Source organism: Mirounga leonina, unplaced genomic scaffold (assembly GCF_011800145.1).
Source record: "Mirounga leonina isolate KUSES-001 unplaced genomic scaffold, KU_Mleo_1.0 Mir_127, whole genome shotgun sequence".
NCBI classification, from domain to species: domain Eukaryota; kingdom Metazoa; phylum Chordata; class Mammalia; order Carnivora; family Phocidae; genus Mirounga; species Mirounga leonina.
Window position 1 is genome coordinate 33022630 of NW_023270316.1, and position 16664 is coordinate 33039293.

The following is a 16664-nucleotide window of genomic DNA, read 5'->3' on the forward strand; positions in this document are numbered from 1 at the left end:
GATGAAGGATTGCTTGAGGCTGGATGGGACCAGTGAGCGGCACAGAGGTAGCCAAAGGCATTTTTACAAATGCAGAGAACACTAGGAACAGAGAGCCAAAGCTCCAGGAGCCTCTCAACATCTATAGTGAAAAGGGTTTCTAAACACTCAGATGAGTTTATATGGTTGTTCTTGATGTGAAAACTGAAGAATGTACTGTTTCTAGCATCAGGATTAATGCTAGAGAGGAAGGTGGTCCAGAAAATATAAACCTCCCAGAAATCCACATACATCTTTACAGAGTGGGAGCTAGACTTCCACAGGTCCTCAAACTGGCAAAGGTTTGAGTCTTTTTCATCTACTTGAGGTAGATAAATATCCAAGTCCTACACCTCACCAGATTATAAAACTCTTGAAGGATGCCTTTGATGCCCACTTGCTTTGCTATGGTGAACTCACAGAAAATATTTGTTGTTTTATTTTTTTTTTAATTTTTTAAGTTTTATTTATTTAAGTAGCCTCTACACCCAACATGGGGCTTGAACTCACAACCCTGAGATCAAGAGTCGCATGCTCTTCCAACTGAGCCAGCCAGACACCCCTGTTGTTTTATTTTATTGAATCAACGTTGTTAAGATGAAAAATACCTATACAGCTGACTATTACTAATTTAAGCTCTCTCATCTTACTGATTTTCTCAGTAGGAAAAAGCCTAGTAAAAAAATACCAACAGTGCAAATGATATTTAATCATCAGTACATATGTGCAAGAGATTGAGTATTGCCATCTTGACGTATTAAAGGTTCTTCATCTTTCTAGAGAGAAGATGTGATGCAGGAAGAAGTGTAGACTAAAACTCTTATTATTTCCCAGGCATTTAACCATCCTGAGCCACTTTTCTCAGCTATCTGTCAACTCCAGGACTGCCAATAACATTATGTATCCTGCCTACCTTTATGTAATTTTTAAAAATTTTTTTTATTGTTATGTTAATCACCATGCATTACATCATTAGTTTTTGATGTAGTGTTCCATGATTCATTGTTTGTGCATAACACCCAGTACTCCATGCAGAAAGTGCCCTCTTTAATACCCATCACCAGGCTAACCCATCCTCCCACCCCCCTCCCCTCTAGAACCCTCAGTTTGTTTTTCAGAGTCCATCGTCTCTCATGGTCGTCTCCCCCTCCGATTTCCCCCCCTTCATTCTTCCCCTCCTGCTATCTTCTTCTTCTTCTTTTTTTTTTTCTTAACATATATTGCATTATTTGTTTCAGAGGTACAGATCTGTGATTCAACAGTCTTGTACAATTCACAGCGCTTACCAGAGCACATACCCTCCCCAGTGTCTATCACCCAGTCACCCCATCCCTCCCACCCCACCCCCCACTCCAGCAACCCTCAGTTTGTTTCCTGAGATTAAGAATTCCTCATATCAGTGAGGTCCTTTATGTAATTTTTTGTGATGATCTTCTAGGTTTACGTATGGTAATATATAAGCCATTATCATGCCACCTGCAATATTTTACAGTACACAGTAAGTTTACTAAGACAGTGCCATACACTGTTTATCTAAGAGACTACCAGTAATACCTAACAATACTCTGATCCTGGGAACTATAGATAATGTTTTACCAAAAATGGAGAAGAGTGAAATTGGGAACGTAATACTTGCATGATGCTTTAAAGCTCTCAAAGTTTTTATCTAACCTTTCTTCTTAGGTGAATAGGGATAGGCCAGGATTGTGCATTTAGTGGACAGTATTGCCCCAAGACTTTAGTGGCATATGAGAAGGTCTAGGTGAGAGTAGGGCCAATAGCATAGATATGTCAGAAACATCAGCTCCATAGAAGCAGGCTAAGAGCAGAACTGAAGCTGCCAAGAAAGGGTAAGTATTAGCAAATAGGAACAGTCAACATAGTAAGGAATGGTTCTTGGTGTAAACATGGTATCATGAAACCCAAGTCAAGAAGGAGCACAGAACACTTCCCAACTTCTTTGATGAGGCCAACATTACCCTGATACCCAAACCAGATAAAGACATCATAAGAGAACTACACAACAAAATGCCTTATGAATATCGACTCAAGATCCCACAACAACAGGACGCCTGAGTTGTTCAGTCAGTTAAGCATCTGCCTTCAGCTCAGGTCATGTTCCCAGGGTCCTGGGATCGAGTCCCGCATTGGGCTCCTTGCTCAGCGGGGAGAGCCAGCTTCTCTCTCTGCCTGCCGCCGCCCCCCCCCCCCCGCTTGTGCTCTCCCTCTCTCTCTGACAAATAAATAAATAAAAGCTTTAAAAAAAAAAAAAAGAGCCCACAACAAAATATAAACAAACCAAATCTAGCAACATATATAAAAATAATTACATACCATGACCAAGTGAGATTTAACCCAGGAATGAGGCTGCTTTGACACAGGAATATCAATCAATGTTATACATGATATTAATAGGCTAAAAGATAAGACCACATGATTATCTCAATAGATACTGAAAAAGTACTTGACAAATCCAACATCTTTTCATGGTAAAAACACACAGCAAATTAGGACTAGAAGGGAGTGTCTTCAACGCTGAACATCTTGTAACACTGAAAACTATGAAGCATCATTTTAAAAAAATCAAACCTTAAATAGAAAGATGTCCCATTTCATGGATTGAAAGACTTAATGTTGGTAAGATGGCAGCATTGCACAAAATGGTAAATTCAATGAAATGTCTACCCAAATTCTAACTGCATTTTCTTTTGCAGAAATCGACAAACTGGTCTTAAAATTTGTATGAAAATAATCTTGGAAAATCAGTCTTGAAAAAAAAGAACAACTTTGGAAGACTAACCATGTCCAATTTCAAAATTTACCTCAAAGCTATAAAACCTAGATAGTGTGGTACTAGGATTAAACTGTACACATATAAATCAATGGAATGGAAGTAAGAATTCAGAAATAAACCTTTACATTTATGGTCAGTTGATTTTCACAAGGGTGCCAAGACAATCCAATGAAGAAAGAAAAATCTTTTCAACAAATAATGTTGGGGCAACTGTACATCCACATGCAAGAGAATGAAATTAGACTCCATACACAACAATTAGCTCAAAATGGATCATAGATCTAAATATAAGAGCTAAATCTATAAAGCTCTTAGAAGAAAACATGAGTAAATATTTGAGACCTTAAGTTAGTTAAAGCCTTCTTAGATATAACAGCAAACACATACAATGGCTAAAGAAATATTAAATTGGACTTAATCAAAATTTAAACTTTTGTGCCTTAAGGACATAATCAAGAAGGTGAAAAAACAGTCCACAGATTTGGGAGAAAATATTTACAAATCATATATTTGATAGGACACTTGTATTCTAGAATAAATAGAAATCTTACAACTCAACAATAAAAAGACAACACAACTTTAAAATAGGCAAAGTATTTGAAAAGACATTTCTCCGAAGAAGATCGACAAGTGGTCTATGAACACCTGAAAAGACACTCAACTTCTTAGTCATTAGGGAAATTGCAAAGCTAGACCACAATGAGATACACACACTGGGATGACTAAAATGAAGAAGACAGATACAATGTTTGGTGAGGATGAGGAGATAGTACAACTTCCGGTGCTGGTGAAATTACTAAATGGTGTAGTCACTTTGAAAAACAGGTTGAAAATTTCTCAAAATATTAAATGTAGAACTACCATGTAATCTAGCACATATAACCTGGATACATACCCAAGAGAATCTAAAACACATTCACACAAGAACTTGTACCAATGTTCAGATGTTCCTAGTAGCGCTATTCATAATCGCTGAAAAGCTCATCAACTAATAGAAAGTGTGTTATATCTCTACAATGGAATATTATTCAGCTATGAAAAGGAATGAAGTATTGATGTATGTTACCATATGGGTGAACCTTGAAAACTTTATGGTAAATTTAGGACAGAAGCCAGACACAAAAGCCACATACTGTATGATTCTCTTCCTACTAAATGTGCAGAATAGGCAAATCTGTAGAGATGAAAGTAGATTAGTAGTCACCAGGGACTAGAGGTGGGGGAAAGTGGAATGATTGCTCATGAGTATGGTGTTTCCTTTTGGGTAATGAGAATATTCTGGAACTAGACAGAGGTGGTGGTTCCATAACATTGTGAATATAATGAATGCTACTGAACTGTACACTTTATAGGTTGAATTTTATCATACGTGAAGTATATCTTAAAGTTATTAACCAAAAAAGGAAGAGGAAGGAGCCCAAGGTTAAGTGTTGAAGATATATTGGACATTGAGTCAGGTTTACATGACTCTCGGCGAAATCGTTCTAACAGCTCCACATTTGAAATATGGGAATCTGAAAATCAAAGAGATTAAATGTCTAAAAAAGCATCGCTAACAAAGTACAAGTTATAATTCATACCTAGATTTTCCGATTATGGTATATGCTTTTTCTGTAGGAGTAGCAACAAAAACTAGGATTCTTGTTTTCGCTTTTTCTTAAAGATAATAATGTGAGCTTATTGATCACAAAACTTTAATTTAGGGGTCTGCATATTAAAACCCTCTTCAAATTTCACATGTTTTTCTCTGTTTTTAAGTCCATGCTGCTCTTTTGTTTTCCTTGTTTAACATAAATAGTCCACCTAGTGCAGAAAGAAATTTGTGAGACATACATTTAAAAGTTACTATATAAAATTTAAACTATATAGTTCAGGGTTGGGAGTTGTACAATTAAGGTAGAAAATAAACACACCAAATCCTAGGCTGTTGTGGCTGAGTTTCCTGGCGGCCAAAGCACAAAAGTAAATAGGGTGGGGATTTGAGTCTATTTGATAAGGGAAAAAAAGAATATCGGTGTTGCCAAGCAGATTTTCCTTCATTCTAAGTAAAAATTATGACACAGATCTTTCTACAACCGCGCTGGAGAGTAGAAAAATCCTTGCTCGAGAGGTCAGGAAGCTGGGCATCTGGTTCCAGCTCTGCCAATCTTTAGCTGTGTGGCTGTGGTGTGATAATTCATCAACTTGCTGAGCCTGTTTCCTCATCTTCCAAATATGAATGTGGGTCACATTAATATACTTTCTTATCTTTTCAATGTTAATTTGGTGGAGTATTTGAAGATTAAGTAAAGCTTTCCAGAAAGGAAATAAAAAAGAGGTAAAATATTGCTTCATTAAATGGGAAGATTTTTGTTTTTCTCCAAAATTCAAACACGTGCTATTTTGATGTTAGGAGAAATGTCTGTTTGTGGCACCAGACAGCCCTTTTGGCCAACAAAAACTCAAGTGCAACATTACCAGTGAAATCTGCTTGGTCTTGTTATTTACATATCCCCATAAGAGCAAGAAAACTGTTTCAATAATTTATGTAAGCTTAAGTACCAGATAGTTAACTGATATCATTTCAGTGTTAATAAAAGAAATCTCTACTGTAACATAGACCTGGTTAATGATCAACATAAAATAGATGGAGGCCTGTTTTGGTGGTCACTTCAAAAGTTTATTTATGGTTGCATTATAATATCTCACTAGAACTGTATATTTGAAACATTTTAGATATAAAAACAGAGTTTTCGGGGTACCTGGGTGGCTCAGTCTATTAAGCATCTGCCTTCGGCTCAGGTCACGATCTCAGGGTCCCGGGATGGAGCCCTGTGTTGGGCTCCCTGATCAGCAGGGAGTCTGCTTCTCCCTCCACCTCTCCCCTCACCACCCCCCCCCTCATGCTTGCCTGCTCGCTCTCTCTCAAATAAATAAAAATCTTTAAAAAATTAAAAAAATAAAACAGAGTTTTATATACTACTGCCCTTGCCTGGGGTACATCCATAGGACTATCTTGTTGGTGAATCTGCGTCCTTCTGATAGAGAAAGACTAACTTCTTTATAATAAGATCCTTCTGATAGAGAAAAACTAACTTCTTTATGTAAAATTCTGCCCTAGGGCAGTGTTATGGTGAGACTCCAGTGTCTGCACTTAAGTAAAGTCCTCACAGGGTTGACTGTGTTCCCCAAACTCCTTCCTTCCTTTCTTACCCTTCACCCTTTCAAGCATCTGTTGATACACCTGCTCCAAGAGGGGCATGCCTAAGATTGTATCTGTATTCTTGAGTATACGTATTCTTTGAGTCCTCAAACTGAGGACAGGGCCTGTCTTAAATTCAGATTAAAATGCTGCTGGAGGGGAGGAGGGTGGAGGGAGGGGGTAGCTGGGTGATGGACATTAAGGAGGCCATGTACGATGTAATGAGCACTGCGCATATTATATAAGACTGATGAATCACAGACCTGTGCCTCTAAAACAAAAAACACATCGTGTGTTAATTAATTGAACTAAAATAAAAATTTTTTAAAAATTGAGATTAAAATAATAACCTAGTAAATTTAAGGTTCAAATGATCCATCCAGCTACAACACCTGGCATAAAACATAATTTAAACCCTGATGTTTTCTGAAGAAATTCTGTGACAGGTTCATCTGAATATTTCAGTACTGTTATGTGTTTTCTATTCGGTGTCCAGCGTAATGCAGAAATCCACACTTGTTTCAACCTATATTATGAATTGATTTTATGGGGTAAAGTCTTTGCAAGGCATATGGTGTTCCCCCAAAGTAACTATTTTGAATAGATACCGTATATCGAAAATGGATCTCTTTTGTTAACAAACAAGCCCCTGTCAGCTTGTAATCTAAATTCATCATAAGTTTGACAATAAAACCAATCACCCCTAATGCCATTAATGGTTCATTTTTTTCCTGTTTTATCTTTAAGCTTTTTGTTTTGCAGCTTCTGAACTTACTTGCTAAAATATGGTGAATCAAAAAAAGAGCAGAAAGATAAGCCTGCAGCAGTTTTGAGTATTTTAGTGGTCTAGCAAGTGATGAAGAACAACACTTGGTAGCCGCTGCTGTATTTAAGTAAAAACCGTGATATACTATCCAGCCACAGACCCACCCCAAAACAGCTCATTCAGAAACCTATTATCTGTAACTAGTAGGAGCTTTTCTTTATTAACATAAAACAATAATCAGAACTACACTTTGGACATAGTCTGTTCGTGTGAAAAAAAGAAAGTGCCAAAATCTAGTTGAATATATGCTTAAGATTGAGCTTGCTGACCTATTTTAGCAAATGTATTACTCTTGATTTACACATTTTGTGAAAATGGACTTATTTTTATTGAATCCAGATTTGAAGTGAAGTAGTATAATGCCTTAGTCACAGCTTCTGGAAAGGTTGACAACTGCTAATCTTACAATTTCAATCTGTTACCAAAAGTAGTTTTCCATAGGAAACCATAGGCAGCAGGGAAAGAGAAACTTCCCGCTGGTGAATCTGCCTTGGGACGCAGCTTCTGGGGATTAGATAGGCGGTGTATCTAAATAGCACCTTTTCCCCAATTAATATCCTAGGAAAGACATTGATGGGGTTTGATAGCAGCTAGACAGAATCTGTTATCATACAGCAAGATAAATACAAAGATTGCGGCTTCTGAGAGCCATCTACTGGCTGAGAAAAAGCCTGCAAAAAAAAAAAAAAAAGTGCAAATGTGGGGGGCTTGTCCAAGTGAACAGAAGCTCTGGGACCAAGATTTATGTAATGCCTGCTTAACTGAAAGTCTCACCAACTTCTTTTTTGGCTTCTGGCCTTGATATTTCATTTCCAACATGGTGTTTGATTTACTAACAAGGAAGTGGTTCGTTCTTACCTGTATTCTGTGGCAGAAACTAATTCACAATTCCAGTAAGTAATACGTACTGCCCTATCCAAAATAATTTGAAAATAAACTTCCGAGAACAGTACAAAGTATATATTTAAAACTGAATGTTCCCCCTTCCCTTAAGGTAACTCTGTCAACACAGCCCACTGAAAATCATTTTCGGTGCCATGGTGAATAAACTGGAATGGTAGGTAAGGAGCTAGTTCTGTGGCCGCGGTGAAGGGAGACCTAATCGCATACCACTGCCAGACTCAGCCTTCTAAAAACTTTTCCCTGGCAATAAATATTTTTTTCACAACAACTTAGGAAAGTGTTTTCTTAGGTAGATTAATAGTAATTATACTGAATACCTCAACTGGCAGTATTTATAAAGCAGTTTGCCTTAAAATTCACAAGAGAGGGGTGCCTGGGTGGCTCAGTCATTAAGTGACTGCCTTCGGCTCAGGTCATGGTCCCAGGGTCCTGGGATCGAGCCCCGCATCGGGCTCCCTGCTCAGTGGGAAGCCTGCCTCTCCCTCTCCCACTCCCCCTGTAAAATCTTTAAAAAAAAAAGTTCTCAAGAGAAAAGCATACGCCTTATTATAGCAGACTCCATGAAAGAATGCTTTTATGTGCTATTTTTTTTTTCTATGATTGGACGAGGGGGAAACTTTAAATGATACAGATTATGTTGTTGCATTGTCCTGTTTTATCCTATGCTGGTTGCTCTTAGCCGTATCTGAGTCCATAGAAAGTAAGAACTAAGATTGGGTCCTAGAGTCAGCCACTTGGGTTTGAATCCTGGCCTTAACTTCTGTGCCTCTGTTTCCCCATCTCTAAGTGAGGGACACTAATCATACTGATCTCGCAGAGTTGCTTTGAAGCTTAAAGCATTTAGAGCGGAGCCTGGCACATGGTCAGCCTTCTGTAAATGTCAGCTGTCGTGTTATCCACAGCCTGCTCCCTAGAGGTCTGTTGAGATTGAATGTGTGAACGCGCTCAAGCACCTTCTCTTCCATTGTTCTCTGTTCCTGTTTTAAAATTTGGGATATGCGTGTCCTCTCTTTCTCTTTTCAGCCTTAGAAGAATGTCCTGGCTTTTTTTTTTTTTTTTTTTTTTATTAAACACCTATAGAAACTTCAATTTCAGTGAAGGGCATCTCATCACACTAAGGTCACACGTGACAAATGGTCTTCTATTACCTGCTGATTACAGTTAACCTTAATTTCTTTCACGGCAGCCATGCGGTGCCTTCTATTTAAATAGAGCTGTTCCTGGATGTGACTTCTCGAGCCTCTCTGGGTTTAATTCTGATTTAACTTGCCATTCCAAGTGGGACTGTTGTGCAACTGAAGTCGTGATTTGCTCATTTGTTCTCTCTAGATCTGATTGTTACAACGTAGTGCCTGTGAGGCCCCCTCCGGCGCTCATTCCCTCCTCCAAATGCTCTAACCTTCTGGGGAAGGGAGTGGGCCTGTAGTCATTGTTCTTCTGAGCTGTGCAGATGCCCTTTGGTACGTTCTCTGGGGACACACTCACTGGCAACCGTTAGGCCTCTGCCATATTCATCGTACCAGCTCATTACGAAGGATTATCGGAAGAATCCGACGCAGGCGTCCGTGGCATTTCCACCTTCAGAACAAGACCGGCTTTTGAAACACAGAACCAGCTTGCATGTGTCTGGGGATACCTGAAGGTCCTTCTGAACAAGGGGGCCTTGCTCAGAAAGCACAGGGCAGAATGGAAGTACCCGAAGAGGAGCGCTAGCGGTTCTGTTACCAGACGCCCACGCGTGGGAGCCCTGGAGTGGGACAGGACAGGAGGAGACTGCTGAGAGTAAGATCACTGTTCACCATGCCCTGCTCAACAAATGCTTGCTGGGACCAAAGGGGGGATGTTTATTCATTCGCCGTATCCTGTACACATTCAGAGGGATCTCAGTGGCCTTCCACGGAGAATTTTAATTGTAAGCAGTGCTTTAGAATGCTGCCCTCTTGAATTTAGGGCAAAGAACGGAGACACTTACGTACTCGTGGTTTTAATGGTTACCCGGACTCTCTGATATTCAGTAGCCACTTTGTATATAGTATTTCAAGTATGAAGCTTAGGGAAATGAGAGTAAGAGTGAAGAATTGAGTGACCATTGTCTGAAGACTTGCAGTAAAAGAATCCTGGTAAGGACTAATTAACCAGTGGAGGATTGATTGATTGATTGATTATATTAAGTTAAAATTAGGAATAATTTTACATATTTACAATTACCATTTACAATTTACAATAATTTGACATTACACTCATCTGTTCATTCATTCATTCATCCATTCATTCATTCAGTTTGGCAAACGTTTCTTGAAGGCCCACAGTGTTCTAGGCTCTAGAGATAACTTGTCACATTTCCTGCCATGGCCTTGGGTTGACCAAACCCCGACCTTTGGTTGTCTTCCCCCTCTAGTGCCTGCCATCTGTGGGTTCACGCGTGGACCCCAGCATAGCAGCAGTCCCGCATGGAGTTGGAGTGTGTTCTCCTCTTTCTGTGTTCTTTGAGTTCTTTTGCTCTTTTGCTCCCTGTCTACCTCAGTGCACTTCTTCTTACCTTTCCACAAAGAGATCAAATAAGTGGTTCGGAAAGGCATAGCCTCGCCAAAGTTTCTTCAGCATCTTCTGAGGATGCCTCTGCCATTTTAAAAGGGGAGCTAGGGAAAAATTTTACCCGTTGGATATCATTTCCAAGCTAGCTCTGCTGGGCACAGCTGTTCGTTGTACATACCTTTTTAAATTTTTTTTTTTTAATTTTTATTGCATAGATACCTTTAGGGGGTGGTTCTTCATAATGTCCTAAAATATTTTACTTTAAAATGAAGGAAATCAATGTGTGAAGTTTTGTAGCATGAAGGCCATGCACCTAACATGTCTTTTTTTGGTGTAAATTCAGGAGTCTCGGTGAAGTAATATCATGCCATTCTGTGGCCTTTGCCTTCCTTAACCACCTGCCAAATGGTTCCATGGTTGTTGGACTGTAGCGCAGCATCACTTCATTGGTCCCTTAAAGACCTGCTTAGTAGTTACTTGGTTTTAAGTTCAGATTTATTTTTTACTTTTCTCTGTATATACACATACACAGCAAGATAAATAGCTAAAATAAACTGCAGGCAACACAATGTATGTGTGTGATTATGCATATTACATTTACACTTATTAGTGCATAGAAAGTACTGTATAACACAAACCGTTCTGATTATAGACTTTAAGTTATAATTTGAAGGAAACAGATACCATATCATTTTCTCTTGAGTTAAAAGCTGTCAAACATATCACGACACAGAAATCTCTATTTTTGAGGTCCCCAAGTGCCAAGATCCATATTTATTTTCATGACTAGATATTCAAGAAATGAATTACTGTTGGCCTCTCATCACACGCGTACAGTTTGGTTCACAAGAAACCCACCCTATGCTAGAGCATACCTTGGCAAGAATGACCAAAGCCAATAGGCCAGCACTGTTTTGACTTTTTCACAATAGGCTCCAGTCGCCGCAACTGAGTCAGTTACGTGGAAAACCACAAATCCACATTGATTCATAGGAAGCTGGAAAAAGTGGCTTAGCCATCCCATATTTTCTTTCATTCTACTAATTAAGATCTTGCATAAAACTCTTCAAAGGCACAAGTAGATAAACACCACTTATATTTTGTCTTAGCTAATAATAGAAAGCTTTGGCTGCTGAATCTGTTATTTGTACAAGTGAGAAGATACACTGAAAACTTAAAAGGCACATATGTAGAAGGAAACATTGAGGAAAAAAAGTTTACTGGAGCGATGTTATAGTGAAATATTAGAAATCATCTAAATGTTGATCGCTTAGGAAATAGACTTTAAAACTCTGGCATGAATATTCACTGGACTACTACCATGTTTCTTCTAAGTCGTGCATCAACCACTGGCCCGCAAAACAACCCACTGTTTTGTGAATAAGGTTTTATTAGAACATTAGCCATACTCCCTTGTTTACATATTGTCTGTAGCTACTTTCATGCTACAAGGGCAGAGTTGATTTGTTACAACATAGACTGCATGACTCTCAAAGTCAAAACAAAATATTGGCTATTTAGCCATTTACAGAAAAAGTTTACCAACCCCTGATCTAAGTTAAAACATCACATACTGTAAAATGCACTATTACTGGACGTACTACTAATACAGAAAAAATTTATGCCAGTTAAACTATGACAAGCCTTCAGTTGTAAGAAGTATCTTACATTTTAGAGACATCAAAATATGAAAAAAATCATCTTAGAATGGATGAGTTGTGGATATAGCACTTCAAGTAAATAAACAACAGTGTTGACATCAACACGGATAATCTCACATGCTTAATGTTGAGTAAGCAAAAGGCAAGTGTAGAGCAATTTGCAAAATGATGTGAACGATATGATGATATTTATATGTCTCTTAAAGAACAAAACAGTATTATGAGTTTCTATGACTGTGGGTATGTGTAGGTAAGGATAATTTGAAAGAATTGGAAGAATTTAAAGAAAGCCGACGACAGGTTTTCCCTGGGAGGAAGAGGAAGGAAGACAAGGGCGGGGTTTTACCTTTACCTGTAATCTGCTTAAGTGAAGCTTAAATGCCACTTTCTTCAAAGAACTCTTGCTCAGAGTCATTCAGTTTTTTTAACAAAAAGAGGTAATTTACTAATAAAAAATATTTTTGAAAAGAATCAAAACATGAAGAAGCTGGAAGAAAATATGTCCATATAAACAGTGGTAAATTCTTTACAGTAGAAATATGGATGATTCCTTTTGCGTTGTATTTGTTATAATAGTAAAGAACTTCATGGGTAACTGAAAACGATTAGTCATGTTCTTCATTTCTACCTCAATCAAAAGAGATTAAGGTTTGAAGAAGTACACGTTAATCAATTACCTGACGTTACAAACTAATCCTGTTTTTCTACTGTGGCATTGGGATTAAACAACGAGCAAGTCAGGGCCAAATTTCATAGTTAAAACTTTTTCTCATAATGGTGGTACAGCTAATCTTTAAATACAATGTACTTGATTTCTCACCATGAAAACCCACCAACTGGAAAAGTTAAATGTCAGGTGCATTTTACCGAACAGAAATAGCTTGTCATGAGTCATGTTATTGATGTACTGATATCATTTCTTTCAGCCTGACCTCACTTGTTTTGAAATATGCCTTGTGATTTTACTCGATTTTATATGCTGTCACGTGCAGTTCAGACCCCCGTGTTACTTATTAAATGCATTCATTTTGTCTGTCTCTAGCAGAGCTTCCAAAAATAATCTCTGTGTCATTCAGAAGGGTTCCAGATTATTTCTTTCGATGAGGAGGATCTACTCACCTTCCACTGATTTTATTTAGTTTTTGTTTCTGTCTTGTTGTTTTAAGCATGTCTTTCTCTCTGGGGGAGTGTTTTACCACAAAGAGGCCAAGCTGCCTGCCTTCGAGATTAAGAAATAAAGTGTGTCCGGGAAAGTGATGGTGGGAAATGTGGCCATGGGGCCTTGAGTCTCTAGGAAGCGACAGCCTCTGAGTCTGAGGTCTCGTGGCCCTAGAACCAAAACAGAGCGCTGTGATGCTCACTGTTTAACTCCACTTTTTTTTTTTCCAGCTCAATTTCACCATTTAGTATTGAGAGCACAAGGCGCCAGAGACGGTCTGAATCCCCAGACTCCAGAAAACGGCGTATCCACAGATGTGATTTTGAGGGATGCAACAAAGTATACACAAAAAGTTCTCACCTGAAGGCTCACCGAAGGACACATACAGGTACAGTGTCCCAGGGCTTCTCACTTGGGGTGGGGAGGGGGGAGGTTCAGTGAAGGTCCCAAAGGGGCCACTGCTTAACTCCGGGGTCCTGAGTGCACTGGAATGGTGTTTTATACTTGCTCATTATACAGCCATCTGAAGTTTACTCCCTGTCTGTCTGAGGGGAATGCATGCCCCTCTCTCAGCTGGAAAAGGCTTAAGTCTTAGTGAACCTTAGCAACCAATGAAGTACGTCTTCTAGGTCTTAAGGACACTTACGATGGTGGGACACAGTGATCCAGCCTTTTTTATAATCAGTGTTGCCACTTAACCATTGTCTGGTTTCTCAGATTCTAAAATGTCCACAAAGCACACTGAAGAACAAGCTGAACAAAATTATTTTATCCTCTTAAAGTTAGCATTTTAAGCACCACTCAAATCCTGTTTTTCCCCCTCGGTCTCTTCCCCCAAACAACCAAACAAATAAACGAAAAAAAATAAATAAATAAAACTGACATATATATAGCACTGTAAGGAGTGTAAAAAAATATTTTCATATGATTCCATTTGATTTTCACTGGCATTTTATAGAGAGAGAGAGGATTTTTAATATTCAGTTTACAGAGAAAGAAATGGAGATCACACATGATTTACTCACTCTGTCACCATCCAGACTACCCCAACCCATCCATCCACCCCTCTGTCCATCCATATACCCATCCATGTACTCATCTACCCACTCATCCATCCAGCCAGCCACCCAGGAAATAACCTAGTGACTCTTTACTTAGCCCCCTACCCACTCCTTCCATCCTATGCCTTGTGGTGTTCCTTAGCCGGCATCCCCGGCTTCCTTGGCTTCTGGGTCCTGTTGGGAGCCACCAGTGGGAGGCTCTGGGAAGAGACTGAAGGTGGGAAGAGGGCCCCACAATTACACTACCTTTTCTAGGAAAAGCGACTGGAGTGTGTGAAGCTCAAGGAAGCAGGTAGAAGAGGCAAATTCATTCGTACACATTCTGGTCATTCCTGGTAGCGATGTGCCACAGGTTCAGCAGGCTGAGTCCAGTGACTGTCCTTGACAGGAATCCGATGTCAACCCCTACCTCTCCCTGGAAACTTCAAGTGTAACAGACTCCCGTTGGGCTATGTGAATTGTACTGCCATCTCAAATATCTTAAAATAACCACACTGTGAACACCATTTCCTGGCCAAGGTAGCAAAATCATGTACGCCAGCCTTCATTGCCATCTACTTAGGCGTGTTAGTAGAAGGTTTGCAGCTGCTTTGCAGAGACGGTGCCGTGACTCCACACATTAAGACGGGGCATCATTTGTGCGTGTCTGTGATGAGGTTCTGGTGCGGGAAGCTGGTCTGGAGTCAAAAAACACTGCAGAACCTGGAGTTTACTTTTGCTCATCTAACATATAACAGACTTCGAATACTTCTAATAAGTCAACACGTTTTACAAACTGCCTCTTCATCTTTCATCCCTGCTCCCAGTCCTTTTCCTTTTTCTACTTAATTCCAGATTCTTGCCTCTCCATTGATTCTGAGCTTCCCCAGCAGAGGTTTTCATCTATCTCTTCGGCACTATTTTTAAATCAATTTCTTTACCACTTAGGCAAAGAATGAGTATAAAAACATGAGAGTCAAAGAAGCATGTTCCATCCTGTCAGTAGATAATGAACACAGATCACAGTCGTAAGTACGATCAGGTCATATTACTCAATTTTAGCGGGAGCATTTCTGTTTAAAAAAAAAAAAAGAGGACGCTTTCTTCGGTAAATCATCATGTATTTTGAGTTATTCCTTGAACTTTCTGAAATACATATTGGCCTCATTGGCACAGAGACACCTTTATTCCATTTATCCCAGTGATGAACAGTGGATGAGAGGAAAAGGTTTAATTAGGAACTAGTAAAGGATCTAACCCCATGGCATTAAGGGATTGGATCTTATAGGTTAGTTAACATATACTGTGAAAGTAGGGCAGACGTGATATATGCGTTATAACTCAAAGCAATATGAACTTTGAATGTTGAAGCAGAATTAATTAGCTTGGGTTACTAATAAGATGAAATCATAGACTCATAGGGTCCGCACGGACCTTACATGCCACAGAGTCTACTTTGTTTGCTAACTTCAGGAATCCCTTGGGTGTCATCCCTCACAAAGAACAAGTCACGACGATGCAGTTTCCTGCACACGTACACATCTTCGGTTTTATTTGATCCTCGCAACACCCGTGGCTGCAGGTGTCATTATGCCCTTTGTGCAACGGTGGCTCCTGGTCAAGTATTGTTCCCACGGCAGTGAGCTTGTTCTTCTGCAACACAAGCTGGGTGAAGTTTCTGAGGGCAGAGTCCTCATCTCGTCAGTACTGAATTGCCTCGTATGGCATTGTTTGGTTCCCAGTACCTTCTGGTTGAATGGAATAGCTCCAACGATCCATGCAACCAAAGCTCTTATGTTCACTCCCTGGCCCCGGTGCCCCTCACAACCCGATCATTAACAACTGGCATCTTCATTTCTCCAAATCACATACCCTCAGTTCTCTTAGCCATGTTTTTCTAGATATATTCCAACATGTCACTCTGTCTTCTCAAGTTTTCACACCACAAATTGAAGGAAGAGGTCTTGTTAGTGGGCATCTCTTAAAATGTGAAAATGGTATTAAGTCCTTTAGCAGTTGACTCTGTTAAGTCCTCTAAATCAAAGATAGCTGAGATCTACATCTAGTCCATCCCTTGTACCTAGAACTGATTCCTTTTAAACCCCAACATGCAATGTTGTGTTGGTAGTTGGACCTGTCCGTCCAGGGACGGCTCCCTCAGGAGTAGTGCGTTTCCTCTCATTGGACATGTTTCACTGCAGGCCGGATGATCTCGTGGGGGACATGCAGGACAGAATCGGAATTCTGAGGGCTGCGAATGCCCTTTCAAGTCTGGGAAATAATTATTCTACATCCATTTTATTGACTTGGACCTGTTCTTCTAATAAGTTGAAATGACTTTGAAACCTCTCCCCGCCCACCTTGCTTTTAGTATTTTAGCTCTCTCCTTCAGCTTCTCCATTTTTGCCAGGTATTAAGTAAGACAGGCTTAAGGAAAAAGCTCTGAGATGTGATCCCAGAGACTTCCATTCAAGTGGGTCTTAATTCATTAACCAGTAACTAAAAATCTACCTAACTGTCCTACCTCCAGTCCCTCTTTCTTGATCT

At 39.5% G+C, this 16664-nt stretch overlaps 1 protein-coding gene across 2 annotated transcripts in view; it reads left to right on the forward strand.

Moving 5' to 3' along the window:
- KLF12 (Kruppel like factor 12) overlaps window positions 1–16664 on the forward strand; it is a 430517-nt gene that overhangs the window by 389600 nt on the left and 24253 nt on the right. For both annotated transcript variants that reach the window (XM_035003236.1, XM_035003237.1), the window contains exon 7: window positions 13308–13465. In XM_035003236.1, the coding sequence (XP_034859127.1) occupies window positions 13308–13465 (158 nt within the window). The remainder of the gene's footprint in view (window positions 1–13307; window positions 13466–16664) is intronic.